The sequence below is a fragment of the Oryctolagus cuniculus genome, chromosome 7 (genome assembly GCF_051225735.1).
Source record: "Oryctolagus cuniculus isolate XC-2025 breed Fujian yellow rabbit chromosome 7, ASM5122573v1, whole genome shotgun sequence".
NCBI classification, from domain to species: Eukaryota; Metazoa; Chordata; class Mammalia; order Lagomorpha; family Leporidae; genus Oryctolagus; species Oryctolagus cuniculus.
In genome coordinates, this window is record NC_142873.1 from 53,084,356 (window position 1) to 53,102,139 (window position 17,784).

At 40.4% G+C, this 17,784-nt stretch overlaps 1 protein-coding gene across 4 annotated transcripts in view; it reads left to right on the forward strand.

The window, feature by feature from the left end:
* The first annotated feature begins 120 nt into the window (after positions 1-120).
* The window catches only part of GDAP2 (ganglioside induced differentiation associated protein 2), a 69,462-nt gene continuing 51,798 nt past the window's right edge, over positions 121-17,784 (forward strand). For 2 of the 4 annotated variants that reach the window (XR_016210713.1, XM_002715714.6), the window contains exons 1-3: positions 121-261; positions 9,678-9,920; positions 11,635-11,774. Coding sequence is in view for 3 of the 4 variants with exons in the window: in XM_002715714.6 (XP_002715760.1) it covers positions 9,745-9,920; positions 11,635-11,774 (316 nt within the window). In the remaining variant the exon portion in view is untranslated. Of the gene's footprint in view, positions 262-3,762; positions 3,936-5,314; positions 5,388-9,677; positions 9,921-11,634; positions 11,775-17,784 lie in introns of all 4 variants that reach the window. The other 2 variants (XM_070077810.2, XM_008264590.5) reach the window with 2 other exon arrangements.

Genomic DNA, 17,784 nt, shown 5'->3' on the forward strand with positions numbered 1-17,784 from the left:
TCTTCCGCCCGACGTTCCCTTTGCCTTCGAGGAGGAAATGACGGAGACAGCCGGGCTGTGATTGGCTGGCGCGGGCTGCGAGCGGAAGCCGGTGTTTCACGGCGCAGAGCTTTTGCAGCTGGTCATTCCAGCCTCCTGGGACTCTGACTCGCGTTCGGCGCCGCGCTCCTGCTGAGGGTTGTCCCGAGATGTCATTCGGCCGCCATCTGCGAGGAGCTTAACCCGGCCCACTTGCCGCCCGGATGGGACCTCCGGAGTGCTGTGAGAGGCGGGACGCGGGCCAGGCGGGAAGGCGGGGCAGGGCGGGGCCGGCCCGGGGGTGCGGCGGGAGGCGCACGGGACTCGACCCGGGTTCGGGGTGCGGGCAGACCCGGTTAGTTCTGTGGTTTCTCTGAAAGCATGAGCCTGGCGCTGCTTCCCCGGCTGCCTAGGGGGTTCTTGCACGAGGAGCTGTCAGGGACGACTAGAAGACAGCGCGTAGGCAGACCAGGCACAAGGGACAGCGGTGCGGTGGCCGAGGAGGCGCGTGCCGCGGGGTGCAGGGGGAATCGGGCGGCCGGAGTCCTGCCGGCGTAGCCCCAAGGTCGAGTCCATGTTGCCGCCCCTGTGGATGGGGCGTTCCGCGCGCCGACAGCAGCTCGGATCGGGAATGGGTGGACGCTGAGCCCAGGATGCTGAGTCGTCCGAGTTCCCGCAGTCCCTGGAGTGACATTGGCCTGGCTTTGTGTTTCCGCTCTCCAGCCACTTGAGGGGAAGTGACCAGAGCTGACTCCTGGTCTGCTGACTGAGGCTTAGGTGCTCCGTCGCCGGGTGGGAATTCTCTCTCTCTCTCTCTCTCTCTCTCTCGTTCTGCCCGCTTTTGCTCTGGTACCGCGTAGAGAGAAGTGTTAGAAATGAGTTCTGATGGTGGCCGACTTGTAGCTGTAGAAAAGAAGCGGGCTTCTGCCGTAGCTTGTTGAACAAGACATTCACGGCCAGCCTAGAAACTGGACTTTTTAGGTCTGCATTATCTGATTTTTGTTCAGACGTTTCTTGAGTTTGTAATTGCAGTAGTAGAATGCATATGTTGAAACTATGCATGGCTGTTGCGCATGGGTGTTGAGAAATTAGATTACCGCGGATAGGATGAATGAGGAGAGAAGAAACTGTGGCAACAGATTATTTCCAGAAGTCTGGGTGAGTGTGTGTGTTTGGTTGGTATCTCCTAGTGGTGCTTCGCATCCCATTGTTATAGGAGGAAAATATCTATGTGCTTCCGTGGAAGACTGCATAGTTCCAGCTAAATGACACCTCTTGGATTATCTGATTGTAAGGAGAGCTATTTTACCACAGTGTAAACTGGAGAGAGCAGACGTCTATGCTGTTATTTTTGACTATAGATGTGCAGATTCTCTGTCTCTCAGTGCTTCGATGGAAGTCTTGCCACCTTTTACACACTTACTTCAATATTCCTGATCTATTAAGGTGTCTAGGTCTAGTTTTCCCTTTATCCACCATCTGTCTAGTTCCCTTTTGGGTTATATAAAATCTTGAACACAGGCTCATTTTTATATTTGAATGAGTCATGATTTGGCCTTTTAAAAAAAGTTCTCTTAACATTATTAAATGTTATATTATGGGAAGGGGCACCACAGATGGTAAAAAGAATTTTACTAAAAATTGATATCAGGGCAATTGGGATTGAATGTGAAGATAGTAAAATGTTAGAAAATTTCACATAAACTATTTCAGGGTATAATGTACTTTCTTAGTTAAATTTCAAATTGTAATGTGTGTAGTTACAACTGAAAAATAATAGTTTGTTTATGAAGATAGGTCTCATAATTCACTAGGAGGACATGTGCTTTGGGTGTTTTGAGATGGTAAGCTTGACCTGGGCCGTTAACTCGGCTTAGAATGCTTCCTATGCTGTATTTTTTTAAAGATTTATTTTATTTATTTGACAGGCAGAGTTACAGAGAGAGGTAGAGATAGAGAGAGAGGTCTTCCATCGGCTGGTTCACTCCCCAGATGGCCCCAATGGCCAGAGCTGTGCAGATCCGAAGCCAGGAGCCAAGAGCTTCTTCCAGGTCTCCTATGTGGGTGCAGAGGCCCAAGAACTCTATCTCAGGCCGTGGCAGAGAGCTGGATTGGAAGAGGAGCAGCCGGGACTCGAACTGGCGCTCATATGGGATGCCATGCTGACGCTTCAGGCCGGGGTGTTAACTCACAGCGCCACAGCGCCGGCCCCCCATACTGTATTTTTTATTGACATGTTTGACCACTTCAGTTAGTTTTCTCAATAAGCAACTTTTCTTTTTTCAATGTCATTTTTTTGTTGTTTGTATAAAATGATCATCTCAAGTAGGTTTGGAGTCAGGAAGTAGTATGCAAAAGTACCGTAATGTACCATGAACTTTCAAATATTGAAATACAAAAGTGAAACTGTAATTTCTTAAAAACTAGTGAAATAGAGCCAGTAGTTAATGGAGGTCACATCAATGGACCATCTCTCTTTGTACTTTTACTGAGGCCTGTCTAATCAGTGTAAGCATTTTGAAAGACAGGTAAACAGGTCAAAAGTTCTCATTTTGTCTTGTAAATGGTACCATTCTTTTTCATCCAGATAGAGACAATGAACCATCTGCTTCCTTTTGCCCAGTCTTGAATAATGCCATCTGATCTATACAGCCAACCCAGTTATTCTTATAAAACAGTATTTGGAGAACGTTAGTCAGAATTTTGGAAAAAGAAAATGCGGTGCAATGAAAACTTTACACCGTATTTGAATTATAAAGGATACTTAACGGATTCTTTCTGTATTTCAGTTCTGTTCTACTAAGGTCAGAAGATAGTATAGCTAAGGAAATAGATCTGATCATTCTGGAATCTTCTGTTTGTCCCATATAGACCTTTTGACCTTGGACCATTAATGTCTTATTTCAGGAGCTTTTTTCGTTAAGGCTTAGTATTTGCTTAAGAGCTTGTTCAAAGTGCAGAACTGATTAGTTGATTTCCAGTAGATAGTCTTGTTTCCCTTTAGTGCTATCCAAAAGTCTGGCTATGGCTATGGATTGCTGTTGCCTCTCCCTCTTCCCACCCTCCCTCGCTTGAGTTCTCTGCTCAGGAATCACTGGGATTCTTAATCTGAGTCTGGGAATTCTCAAATGTGTGTGCAAATCTGTGCTTCTCTGAGTTCATGTACACACATTTTGGGGGGTGAAAGGGTCTTTATCTTTCTTGCGTTTCTCAGTGTCCTATGAGCCTGTGAATGCTAAGAACCACTGTTCCTCTGGGATCAGGTTTTCTTGCCTACTGTAGGTTTGCTGCTTCATTTGCTTTGTTGCCAAGGATTGTGTGAGCCGGAGGCAGAGAGATTTAAAATCTCTTTTTGGGCAAGAAAATTGAAGTGCTAATTGCTTGTATTGGTCAATTTATGTTGTATACATATGTTGAAATGTTACACTGTAACACATAAAAATTCCTATACAAGTATTACATGTTAATAAAAAATAATTTTGAGTGTCTTTCTGGTGAGAAAAATTAATTTCTGTTTGGCGATGAATCAGCAAAATAGTCAACCTTTGCTAAATACGATGACACCTTTTATAAAATGCCATTAGCTTCTGCTCTACAATAAAAGCTGTGGTCATTATTGACTATTCATTTAACATCCAATATCTTTTTTAAAAAAATGTTTTCATTTATGAGGCCAGCATCGTGGTGCAGTGAGTTAAGCCACTTTTGCAATGCCAACATCCCATATTAGAGTGCTTATTCCAGTTCCAGCTGCTCTGCTTCCAATCCATCTTCCTGCTAATGCACCTGGGAAGACAGTGAAAAATGGCCTCAAATAGTTGAGACCTTGCCACCATGTGGGAGACCAGATGGAGTTCCTGGTTCCTTGCATCAGCCTGGCCCGGCACAGCCTGTTATGGCCATCTGGAGAGTGAAATGTAAGGTATCTCTCTTTCTTCTGTCTCTTCCTCTCTGTCTTTGTCACTCTTCCTTGGTGTTTATTTTTTAAATTTTTAAGAATATTTATTTATTTATTTGAAAGAGTTACACATAGAGAGAAGGAAAGGCAGAGAGAGAGAGAGGTCTTCCATCCACTGGTTCACTCCCTAATTGGCCACAATGGCTGGAGCTGCGCCAATCCGAAGCCAGGAGCCGGGAGCTTCCTCCGGGTCTCCCCCCTGGGTGCAGGGGCCCAAGGACTTGGGTCATCCTCCACTACTTTCCCAGTCCATAGCAGAGAACTGGATTGAAGTGGAGCGGCTGGGACTCCAACCAGCGCCCATATGGGATGCTGCCACAGCATCACCACCGCTCCAGCCCCACTCTGCCTTTTTAATAAATATATCTTTTAGAAAATGTTTATTTCATTGCATCGACTTGAAAGACAGAAGTACAGAAGGAAGAAGAGAAAGAGATCTGTACACTGATTTAAGCCAGGGGTCGGGGACTCCATATGGGTCTGACCAAGACCCAAGCACTTGAGCTATCATCTGCTGTCTCCCAAGGTGCACATTAGCAGAAAGCTGCCTCAGAAGTAGAGGCAGAACTCAGTGTCAAGTACTCTGATGTGGAATGCAGAAGGCCCAAGCACCAGCTTAACCCACTACAGCGCATCACCCACCCCAGTTCCCAACGTCTTTGGGAACCACTGACTTTAAGAACTGAGAAGAAAATCTAGCGAACTGGGCTGGCAAGTTAGGATTCAGATAACAGAGAACCACCAGGGTATACTGTCAAAGAAGAGAATTGAGTTTCAAGGCGGGAATGATCAATATTAAATGATTCTAAAAACTCTTGGATTTCACCGTTGAGAAGGTATTGTTGACCTTGAAGAACAGTTTTAGCATGGTAGAATGGAAGCAAAGTCCAGTAAGTTCAATAAGTCGAAGCAAAGGAAGCAGAGCTACAAAAAAGATGACTCTTAAAAAGTTCAGTGGTGAAAAAGAGTTTAATATTCTGAAGTAGGACAGGAAAAATCTGGGGAATAGGGATTGAGGGGAAGGAGAGATCGAAATATTGTATAAGGAGAATTTATATACCATCTTAAAGAAGAGCTAGTGGAATGGAGTAAAAATGCTCACATGAAGGCAATTGGGCAGGGCTAAAAGTATGGGATGTGTCTGGAAATCATTCAAAAATTGGAAAGAGTGAATGACAACAGACTCTGAACTGGAGGGAACTTAAGGGAATTTGAATTATGAATGCTGCAGGAAGCAGTGGGAATGTCGTGGGATTTACTATCAGCTCATCCTTAATTTGGACCTTAGAATACTGCTGAATAGTTATGTGACCTTCAGCTGGTTATTGAACTTTTCAGTCTTTATAACCCTCACTATGAAACAAGACTTCCAGTACCTGCTTGGTGGATCATTATACAGATTAGAGAGCATGTGAGTATAATGTCCTGTGGTTCACTGTACCTTTCATGGTGTTCTTCTTTTGGTTCCTTTAATGTCCTCGGCTCTTCTCCACTTCAGAACCCCCAGATTGACCCTTCACTCTCTCTGAAAGTCTTTTGCTGCTTTTTGGTTTTCTTGTTGTTATTTTTGTTTTAGCTGTCACTTTCATGGATATAGTAGGCAAAGATGCATTATTATCTCCCCATTTCTGTGGGTCAGGAATTTCAAAGTGACTTAATTACATGGTTCTAATTCAGGATCTCTCATGAGGTTGCAGTCAAGATATCAGCTAAGGCTGACATCATTGTAAGCCCATTTGGGACTGGAAGATCCACTTCCAAGGTGATTCATTCATATGCTTGGTAGTTTTTGATGGTTGCTGGCAAGAATCCTCAGTTTCTTCCAAGCAAGGCCTGGCCATGGGCCCCTTGAATGTTCACAAGTCATGGGAGCTCCATCCCTAGTTTGAGCAGTGCAAGGGAGACAAGGTGGAAGACATATTTTTTATGACTCATTGTTGAAAGCCACACACTTGTCATTTCTTCTATATCCTATTCTATATTCTATATTCCTATCCAGCCCAATTCATTGTAGAAGAAAACTACACAAAGACATGAATATCAAGAGGCAAGAACCATTGATGGACATCTTAGAGACTGTCTACCACAGATGCTGTGTGTAATAACATTATCAACCATGAATGATGAAAACAGTTGCTGAATGGTGTTGATGGAGGGCCCAGCTGTGATACAGAAAAGCATGCATTTATTTTGGCTTCAGGCAGGATAATTCTAGTGGCACAAGGAACAGAATCAGAAAACAGTGATGAGTTAAATTGAGGTCTTAGGGATTAACAGATTACTACGAGGAAACTCGTGACACTGAAATGAGAAGAGTGTATCTTAAATCAACAGTTTGTGTTTGGTACCCGTTAAAGTCTTCAACGTTAAGTGTTTTGGTGTTTGCAGCAAATTGAGATACAGTCTCAACAGTGATGCAGGAACATTTCACACTGATATTGAGAAAGTTGCATTTTTAATGTGCCTTCCTTTGAACCAGATGACCTATACAGTTTTGATAGAGTTAATCTTGCTTAATCCTCACACTAACCCCAGGAGTTACTAAACTCTATTCTAGAAATAAAGAAACTCAGGTTGAGAGTCAAGGGTGACATACCTTTTAGGTGGTAGTCCTGGATCCAAACTCAGACCTGATATCAGCACCCTTCCTTTGAGCTTCAGGCATTTTAACCCTGATTAATGAGTATAGTCTACTTTTGACCCCAGTTCAAGTCTGATTACTTTCAATACTGAATACTGTTCAGCTTAACAAAACTAACAATTGCCTCCAGTTTGTAAGGCCAACTAGATGCACTAAGCATTAGTTTCTAGATAATTAGATGCACTAACCATCGGTTTCTAGATAAAATTAGTTTCTTTGTTTCAAAACTATTTCAAACCTATATTTAGTTTCAAATAAGAATAATATAAATTTATCATGATATAATCTACAGGGCCTTTCTGAAGTTATTATTTAAATTACCACATATCCTATCCCTTGATGCTGATTTAGGAATTAATGTGTTATAATAGATCCTTGTTTCATTCCAATATCTTTCATCAAGAGACACCAAGGAATTACTTGTGAAAGGACTTAGACACTGACAACAAACATTAGGGTCATACCAAAAAACTTTTTTAAAGTTAGTTTATTTTTATTTATATCAAAGGCAGAGTGCCAGAGAGGAAAGAGAGAAATCAAAATCCTCTACTCACCAGTTCACTCCCTAAATGCCTGCAATAGCCAGGCTAAGCCAAGGCAAAGCCTGGAGCGAGGAATTCCATCTGCTCCCATGTGGGTGGCAGGGACCCAAGTATTTGAGCCATCATTTGCTGAGTCCTGGAATGCTCATTTACGGGAAGCTAGATCAGAAGTGGAGTTGGGTCTCCATCTCAGGTGCTCTGATATCCTAAGGCATCCTAAGTAGTGGCTTAATCTGCCGTGCCACAATGCCTGCCCTGAAAAATTTATTGAAAAAGCTTCTAGGAATGGAATTTGGCCTAAAAGTTAAGATGCCCTTGTCCTATATCTGTTCCTGTGCTTGATTCCTGGCTCCAACTTCTCATTCAGACTTCCTGCTAATGAAAACCCTTGGAGGCAGCAGTGGTGGCTCAAGTGATTGTGTTCCTGCCACCCATGCGGGAGGCTTGGATTTCGTTCCCAGCTCCCAACTTCAACTTCATCTGTCTGTATTATTTGAGTGGGAGAGGGAAAGAGCACATGTATTTGTTCCCTTCTGCTGGTTCCTTCCCCAAAGGCCCACAAAGACTAGGTCTTTACACATGGACCCTTAGGGGGTACTCGAACTATATCCAAAACATAGCAACATCCAAAAAAACACACGGAAAAAAAAAAAAAACAAACCTCCTTGATCGTCACTCCACCCCACAGCCTACTTCAAGTCTTCACCTACTCAATTGCTCAAGCAAGTACTGTAGGAGTTATCTTTGATTCTACTTCTCCACTCCCCCATATTCATTTAGCAAGACTACCTGCAAAATACATTCCAAGTCTAACATTTCTCACCACCATCTCACCTGGATTACTGCAGTTCATTTTCTACTGGTCTCTGCTTCCACTCTTTGCCCTCTCTTGATTTCATTGTAGCCAGATTAATCTTTTCAAATGTTATTTACATTTAGTTATTAACTTAGTGAATATTTTTTTAATAGCTTGCCCTCATAGTTAGAATAAGATCTGGGGCTGGAGCTGTGGCTCAGTAGGCTAATCCTCTGTCTGCAGTGCCGGCATCCCATGTGGGCGCCAGTTCTAGTCCCAGCTGCTCTTCTGATCCAGCTCTCTGCTATAGCCTGGGAAAGCAGTGGAAGATGGCCCAAGTGCTTGGGCCCCTGCACTTGCGTGGGATGCCCAGAGGCGGCTCCTGGCTCCTGGCTTCAGATTGGCTCAGCTCCAGCCGTTGTGGCCATCTGGGGAGTGAACCAGTGGATGGAAGACCTCTCTTTCTCTGCCTCTCCCTCTCACTGTCTGTAACTCTGCCTCTCAAATAAATAAATAAAATCTTCAAAAAAAAAAGAAAAAGAGAATAAGATCTGAAGTTGATGTGGCTTACATATTGTATCCTGTGGTCTTCCTTTCTCACCAACCTCATCACCAACCACTGATTGCCTAACCTATTCTACTCTAGCAAAAATGACCTCTTTGCTCTTCCTGGAGTGCATCAAGCTCCTTCCTGGCCTTTTGACCCTTGCATTTGATATGTCCTCTTCCTGAAATGTCTTGTTCTCTCACTTTATCACTCTGATCAGATGTCATCTTTTCTCTAATTTTTTTTTTTTTTTGCTCCAGTCATTCTATTATTAGATGCCTTCTTACTCCTTCATTGTTCTCTTCTCCATGAAAATATAAGCTCCCTACTCTGTCCTACTCAACAGTGTAGCCTCAATGTCTAGTACTTACCAGTGTATTCCCTAGTAGTTAACACATCCTAGATGCTAACAGAATTGTTAAATGAATGCGTCTAATGTTTTACTGAAATAAGAAATTTGACTTACTGGCAAATTGAGTATTCATTTCTATGATGAAATTTCCCATGACCTTTCTGTACTTGACACTACTAGTGTCTTTCTATCAGCTTCCTCTTCTAATTTCTCTGTTGCTGTATTACTAGCCAGCTACCACATCACTGTCTCATGCACTGTATCTTATCAGGTGTCAAATCCTGTTCATTCTTCTATTTTTTATTGCCTCTTAAGTCTGTACCACCTCTATCTCCTTTGCTACTTAGTAGAAATCTTTACCAGCTCTTATTACTTGGTTGTAGTGAACCTCCTTCTCATTTATCTTACTCAGTACATCCTCCACATTATCATTAGACTGAGCTCTTTAAGTTAAAATTTGTTTCTGTCTTTATATCTCTTACAACATCTAGCACTGCACTTTCTTTCCCAGTAGTAGACACTCGGTAACTATTAAATGAATGGTTCTATTTGAGGAAAGTAGAACTCACCAGCCATGTGACTATTTTAATGGCTATAATTTTTTGAAGGGAATTTATGCTTAAAAAATCCCCCTTTATTCCTATTATAGAAAAGCTGTAGCAAGTCTTTATTGTCCATTGTTTTTGATGAACTACTTAAGTGACTATAATCATATAATGTACTGTTTGAGCATTTCACAGTAGAGTTTTGTGTTTGTCTTCAGTAGAATTAGTAAAATCTGTGCTTTCTATTAACAAGATTCTTTTATTTTTAACCTCTTAAGCTGAAGTCTCCAGTGAATATTGAGTGGCTGAGGAATTTGAGAAAAAGCAAGACGAAGTTCCCATTCCATGGATCCCTTGGGTGCACCTTCCCAGTTTGTGGATGTGGATACTCTACTCAGCTGGGGTGACTTGTGTGAAGATGAATTAAATTCTTCTGATACTGCAACTCAAACTGTTCCAGAAGACACTATTCGTTCACCTTTTCTTTATAATAAGGATATCAATGGAAAAGTGGTTCTTTGGTAATTTTGATTATATCATTTTTAGATGATAACATTTTCTCATGATTTTTTTCTAAACTCTTTGTAAGACTTAGCATTGTTGAAATGTTGCTCTGCGAATATGTATGAAGGTTTATTGAAGTGTAACTGACATACAATAAACTGCACATATTTAAAGTGTACAGTGTGACTAGTCTTGAGGTACACATACATCCATGAAACCATACCACAATCAACATAGGGAATGTATCCATCATTTCCCGAAGTGTTTTCTTGTATTGTTTGATAATCTTTCCCTCCTGTTCATCCCTCCCTCCACATCCCAAGTGAGCACTGAACTCCCTGTCACTAGAGACTAGTTGGCATTTTTTAGAGTTTTGCATAAATGGAGCCATATTTACTTTTTTGTGTCTGGCTTCATCCATTCAGAATAATAATTTGTAAGTTCATATATGTTGTTACTTAAATCAATAGAAGTTCATTACTTTAAAAAAAAAAAAAAAAAAAGCCTTGGCTGGCGCTGCAGCTCACTAGGCTAATCCTCCACTTTGCAGCGCCGGCACACCGGGTTCTAGTCCCGGTCAGGGCGCCGGATTCTTTCCCGGTTGCCCCTCTTCCAGGCCAGCTCTCTGCTGAGGCCCGGGAGTGCAGTGGAGGATGGCACAAGTGCTTGGGCCCTGCACCTCATGGGAGACCAGGAGGAGCACCTGGCTCCTGCCTTCAGATCAGCGCGGTGCACCGGCCGCAGCACGCCGGCTGCGGCAGCCATTGGAGGGTGAACCAACAGCAAGGGAAGACCTTTCTCTCTCTGTCTCTCTCTCTCTGTCCACTCTGCCTGTTAAAAAAAAAAAAAAAAAAAAAAAGCTTTAAGAAATCACACACTATATAAATTCCACAATGCAGTGGTTTTTTATATATTCATGGAGATGCACAATCACCAGTCAGTTTTAAAATATTTCATGAGCCCAAAGCCCTGTACCTAGTGCAGCCATTCCTCATTTCTTCCCTATTACTCAGCAATAAGCAACTACTAATCTACTTTCTGTCTTTCTAATTTTACTATTCTGAACATTTCAAATGAATGCAACAAAATATATGGTTTTTTGCAACCCAATACTTTCAGATTTCATCCATATTATACAGATTGGCCATCCCTAATGCAAAAATGTGAAATGCGAATTTCAGATTGAGGATACTCAACTGGTATGGTCTATGCAGCCATACTGAAATCTGAAAGCCTCCAAAGTCTGAAATATCTGTCTGGGCTTGAGCATTTCAGATAAGGAATATTCAAAGTGTAGTATGCATCAGTACTTAATTTATTTTTATTGCTGAATAATATTCAATTATACTGATATACCACATTTATCAGTTCATTAGTTGGTAGACATTTGGGTTATTTCTTCTTGGCTATTGTAAATAATGCTGCTGTATTTAAATTCTTCAAACCAACTTCTTTCAGCCATAAGTTTTGGTAATTATGAGAAATAGATAAGAAGCAAATGTGTGATAGGATGGTTTTGTGTGTTTCCGGGTTGTAGCAATTGTGTTAAAGATCTGTATAAGATACCAGATTAGCCTTTTGAGTCAGGAATTTCTTTTTTACCGTTATTGGTTTGTGAGCTCACAAAACCAATGTTGTAAAGGGGATGGCAATAGAATGCTTTGAAAGAATTGGAAATTAGGTTTCTTATCTCCTTCTTTTCTGTACACTTTCTCTTTATTACCTCCTTAGGAAAGGAGATGTGGCATTACTCAACTGTACAGCCATTGTGAATACCAGCAATGAAAGCCTCACAGATAAGAATCCTGTGTCAGAAAGTATCTTCATGCTTGCAGGGCCTGATTTGAAGGAGGACCTTCAGAAACTTAAAGGTAAATCAGTTTTCTTAGGCAAATGATTGCTTAAGGAATAGTTATTCTGATGTCCTTCACCTTGAAGAAGGCTGTTTTGCATTTGAGTGAGAAAATTGTGTAGATGGCCAGCTTTCTTTTGTTGAAGCTAAATTCAAAAAGCCCTTGAAAGCTCCCCCATGTGTTAAAAGCTGACCCCTGAAGCTTTACTAATCGTCAAACTTCTCAGTTCTATTCTTGAATTTTATACAATCATTGTTGCAGGGCTACAATCATTGTAGCATTTTCCTGGGTGTGTATTTTTTGCACTGATCAGTCCATCCTCCTTATTATCATGACTTGATGTTGGTGGAGGATTTCTTATATCTCCCCCCTGAGCACTAGACATAGTATTACACTTGTGAAATGAAAATTGACTTATGATTAAAGCCAAAATGCATTGGAAAAGTAAATATATTCTCAGCTAATTTGTACTGGCTGCTTTTTGTTTTTACCAGAACATTCTTCTGTGAATATTGCTTCAAACAGGGTTTAGGAGAGTCCTACTGATTCAGAATCTGGCCTGCCTTTGTTTTCATCAACATTTGTTTTTAGTTATCAACGTAGCAGCCCTTTGTTGTTATTTGAACCCAAATGTGAATTTAACATTGTGAAATTCAAACTTCTCATCTTATAAAACCTATGAAGTACAGCGATGGTTCTTAAAATTCAAACAGCAAATCCCACCTGTATAAAATCTTACTTTCCTTGACTTCTACCATTTAACAGTAGCAGCTGTTTTCTAATACAATAAAAATACCAGGATCTGAACAGAAATGCTTTTAGTGCTGGATCTGTGAAAAAAGAGAAGAATTACATCACCTGTTCAAGAATCCAAATTCTGTCTATGAGGACAGAGGAAAAAGTCCTTAATTAAACTACAAGATAGCAAGAAGATCATGTACAAATTAAAGAGGAGATTAAAGATAATACTAAGAGATTCTTTGGTAAAACTAATAGAGAAGTTGTCTGCAAAACTTCCTCATGGCCTCTCTTCTTTGTGTTTGTGTGTATGTTTTCATGTATACACTCCAGAACTAGAATTATGGATAATAATTTAGAAAGACAATTTACCACAAGTATACAGACAAAACCTTGGTATTTAACACCATGAGCTTGAAAGTTTCAAGCTCTCTGCCCTTTACTGTTTTGCTTAAGACTGATTATTTCATTTGTGTTTGAGTTTCCTTCTTTTTAAAATGGAAATGCCAATAATAGTTCCTATGTCAGTTCCTTTCACATAGCAAAAGCTTGATAAATATTTGGAACAGAAAAAATAGCACCGTAAAGACTAAATTAAATAATGGACATGAAGGTCTAGGCACATCCTAAGTGTTCAGCAGGGACAAGTATTATTGCTGGGGTTAGCTGTTAGGATTCAGCCAACTGGCTCCATGAGTCAGTACTAACCTCAGAAGAGGTTATTAGTAATGTCCTGAATGGCTGCGAACTGTCCTGTCCCTTCCTTACAGTTTTATTAACAACTTCATGAGTAATTACAAAGTGTGAGTTAGCAGATGTATAGGTGATACTAAAGAGGTAGAGCTTATGGGAAATACTGGATGATGGACTAAAGAATTTCAAGTATCTGAACTGACTGAAGTGGGGACTGAAAAATGAAGAAATTAACATGGGTGAATGTGAAAGTCTCACAACTAGTTCAGAACATAATTACCCAAATTCAGGATGGGAAAGCCCACTTTGACAAATCTTATATGAAGAAATATTCACTGTCCCAGTAAAATATTTACTACCTCATTATCTTCCTACCCATTTTTCTTTTGTCTTAAAAAATATTATTTGGAGCTGGCACTGTGGTATAGCAGGTACAGCAGTCCCATATGGGTGCCAGTTCAAGTCCCGGCTGCTCCACTTCTGATCCAGCTCTTTGCTATGGCCAAGGAAAGCAGTAGAAGATAGCCCAAGTGCTTGGGCCTCTGCACCTGCATGGGAGACCTGGAGGAAGCTCCTGGCTCATGGCTTTGGGCCATTGTAGCCATCTGGGGAGTGGACCAGCAGATGGAAGACTTCTCTCTGTCTCTCTCTCTCTCTCTGCCTCTACCTCTCTGTAACTCTACCTTTCAAATAAAATAAATAAATCTTTTAAAAGATTATTTATTTGAAAGAGTTACATAGAAGGAAGGAAAGACAGAAAGAGAGAGGTCTTTTATCTCTTTGTTCAATCCTCAAGTAGCTGCAATGGAGAGAGGTAGGCCATGCTGAAGCCAGGAGCTAGGAGCTTTATCCCGTTTCCCATGTAGGTGCAGGGGCGCGAGTACTTGGGCCATCTTCTGTTTTCCCAGGCCATAGCAGGGAGCTGGATCAGAAGTGGAGCAGTGGGGACTTGAATTGGCACCCCCTTGGAATGCCCATGTTGCTGGCAGTGGTGTAACCTACTGTGCTACAATGCCAGCCCCCCATTCTATTTTTCACATGAGAAACTTTAGAGGTGACACTTTGCTCTTCCTTATCACTCACATGAAGTCTACCATCAAGCCTTAAATGTATCACCACTGTCTCCAACCTAGTGTATGCTACCATCATCCCTGTGGGAAAGTAACTAGGACCTCTTTCCCAGTTGGCCTCCCTGTATCCACTCTTGATTTCCAAATCCATTTTCCACACACTAACCAGTGTTTGCTATTAAAATCTTCTTATTGTGTCCCTACTTCAAAACATGGAATGGCCTTCCATTAAACTGAAAAATGCAGATTCCTTAAACAGGTCTCCAAGCTTTGTGGGATCTTACTATCACTTGTATCTGGGCTCATGCCATGTCCTCTCTTCTCTTCCCCACCAAATTTGAGCCAAACCCATCTTCTCTGACCTCCTTGTCATCTAATTTTTCACATGCTGTTGCTCTTTCTCTTGGCTGTCAACCCGTATCCTTAAGTCTTGACTTATATAGCTTCCTCAAAGCAGTTTCCTTTTATTTCAGAGTGGATCAGTCTCCCCTTACTGTATGCAGCCAGCTTGCAAAGCAGTCCTTCTCTTTTGTGCCCTGTTAACAGTTATAATTTCTTCAGTTGTTCATGTGGTGACAGTGCCCCCATCTAACTGTAAATTCTGTGCATGCAGAAGCTGTATGCTTTACTCCAAAGAACAGTGGAGGCATTCTTTTAAGTAGCTGTAAATGAATGAATAAAAGTTCTTGAGGATTTAATTGAATGGACTCAGAGTTGATAATGTATTCTTCTACTGAAAAACACTATCAGACTGTATCATTAGAAGTACAACAGCAAAGTCGAAAGATACTTGTCTCTCCTGGTAGGATCCCAAAATATATACTGTGCTCATTTTTTTAAACTTAATTTGTAAGAGTAATAAACTGGGCTAGGTCTAAGAGAAAATTTGTTACCATGGTAGACATTGTGGATACCATATTACTTGAAGGAATAATTTAAAAACAGCATAGAGAAGAAAATTTGGGAGAAACATGAGTTATTCTCAAATACATGGGAAAAAAAGTCATTTTAAAATGAGAAAGTAATTGTTTTTTGCTTCTTGAATCTTTGATAAGAAAATACATAAAACTTTATTTCAGTTCTTTTCTGAGAAACAGAGCTTTCTAAAATAGAACGAGCAGGGTTGGCATATTGTTCACGAATTCCTTTTTTAAAAAGTCAGTCTTCAGTTGAGTCTTTGAATTTAGAAATTTTGTTTAGAATACATTGACAGATGAGCAGGGAGTTATAGCAGAGATATATTCAGAATAAACTTATTTAGTGAACTCATATTTTATAGAAATTAAACTTGCTTTTGGGACTGTGTTGTAAGTATTAATGATGTCAGGCTTTGGGATTAGAAGACATTTGGGATAGAAGGACAAGCAGAAGATCAGGCAGCAGCACAGTACGTAGTGTAACTCCAGTGCTCTGTGTCCATAGTTTTTATGACAGTTACTAAAGGAAAATTGCTGTCCCAGGAACAGACTATTTAGAACACAAAAACTCCTCTTGATTCTGAACTCTGACCTGACAGATCTCCAGAACTGATTCAGCAAGTTGAGTGCCCAAATACTACATGTTAGCTTGCTTGATTTTTAAAAAAATAAACAAATAAATCAAGATGATACATTTACACTATTTATTTTAAATAATTTTCAAGTTCTAGAAACAGTAAATGTAAATTATAGAAAGTTATAGGTACACACAGGCTATGAGTAAGTATGCACTTAGCATTTCCACCACACAAAGATCACCATATTGACATTCTAGTGTGTGTCCTCCTGCATCTGTCTAAGTGGCTGTATACACACATTTTTATAATTTTTATTACCAAAATAAAATAATCACATGTGTATTGTTTTCAAAGTAAGATAATTGTGCTTATATGTTATTCTACAATTTGCCGCCTTCAGCAAATGAATTCTTCCTTTTAGTTTGAGAAATTACATCTGATACACAGACTCTGCTTACACAACTTCCAGTTGACTCAGAAATATCCTCTGTAACTATTTGATTCTAACCAGTTTCCAATCCAGGCCCACACACTGCATCTTACTGTTAGGTCTCTATTTTGTACGTGTGTTTTTCATCCACAACAGTCCCTTTCTAATGGCCTTGACTTCAGTGAAATAGCCCAATTGTTTTTATTTTTTTTTTTAAGATTTATTTATTTATTAAGGCAGAGTTACAGAGAGACAGCATCAGAGAGAGAGGGTCTTCCATCTGCTAGTTCATGCCCCAGATGGCTGCAATGTCCAGAGCTGCGTCTATCCAAAACCAGGAGCTTCTTCTAGGTCTCCATGCGCATGCAGGGGCCAAGGACTTGGGCCATCTTCCACTGCTTTCCCAGGCCATAGCAGAGAGCTGGATTGGAAGTGGAGCAGCCAGGACTTGAACCGGCACCCATATGGGATGCTGGCACTGCAGGTGGCAACTTTACTGGCTACAACTCAGCACCAAACCCCCATTTGTTTTCAAGATGTTCTGCCTTCTAGATTGGTCTGGTTTATTTAAGGTGCCATTAATTTGTATTTCTTTTAAACTAGTGGAATTAAGTTTTGGCTAAAATGTTCATTTCATAGGTAATATTGTGTTGTGTATTTAATGGTGTATCATAAGTGAAGATCTGTAAAAGATGATTGACCCGTTGGCCATTCCAGTTGGAATGGCCTGCTTGGGTGATGGTGGTCTGATCTTCCTGTTAATCCAGTTATGTTTTACCCTTCTGGCTGAAAACTAATCTCTGATACTGTTTTAGGCTCTCAGGATGTCCAGTTGCCAATCACATAGTCACCTAATGTTTTAGCACCAAGGAGATGCTGCTTATCTGATTCAGTATTTTAAGACTAGGAAGTTGTGTTTTCTGAAATCTGTCATTTCATACATGTTTACTACCTGGCACTCTTCTGTGAAAAAACTTTTCCTCATTAATTATTCTGAATTACAGTTTCTGTTGGAGATTTGGGATAAATGTCTAATTCTTTTAATTACCAATTTTCAAAGTAAAGTATTGGTTTAATAGCTGTTCTGGCTTTCTGGTTTTTGAGTATCACTATGTGTTTACAACTTTTTATCGATTGATATATATGGTTTGCAAAGTCAAAAAATTTTATGAAGAAAATCTATGAAGAAAGCCACAGTCATCTTCCTTTCCCTTCCCTACCTCAATCCTATTCTCCAGGGGCAAATAGACTCAACCTTTTACATGTCTTTGCTATGATATCTCCCTTCTCTTTCCAAATAACATGCTAAACCACCGTCTTGATTTTTTTTCATTATCTGTTGACTTTTTAATGTAGAAGGAAAAGACTAAACTGTTTCATCCAATCCCCCCTTTTACCTAAACATATAATAAACATTTTCCTCTTTTTTCCCATCTTTCCAAATTCTTCTGTCATGATTTTGATTAAATTAATGGTCGGCATTAGTGTTGTGGTTATTTAAGTATTATTCATAGCTAGTTTTTTTATATAATGTGAACAAATTATATGTATTTCATATATATGGATGAAATGGATTAGTATTCTTTTGTACAGCTTTTTCCT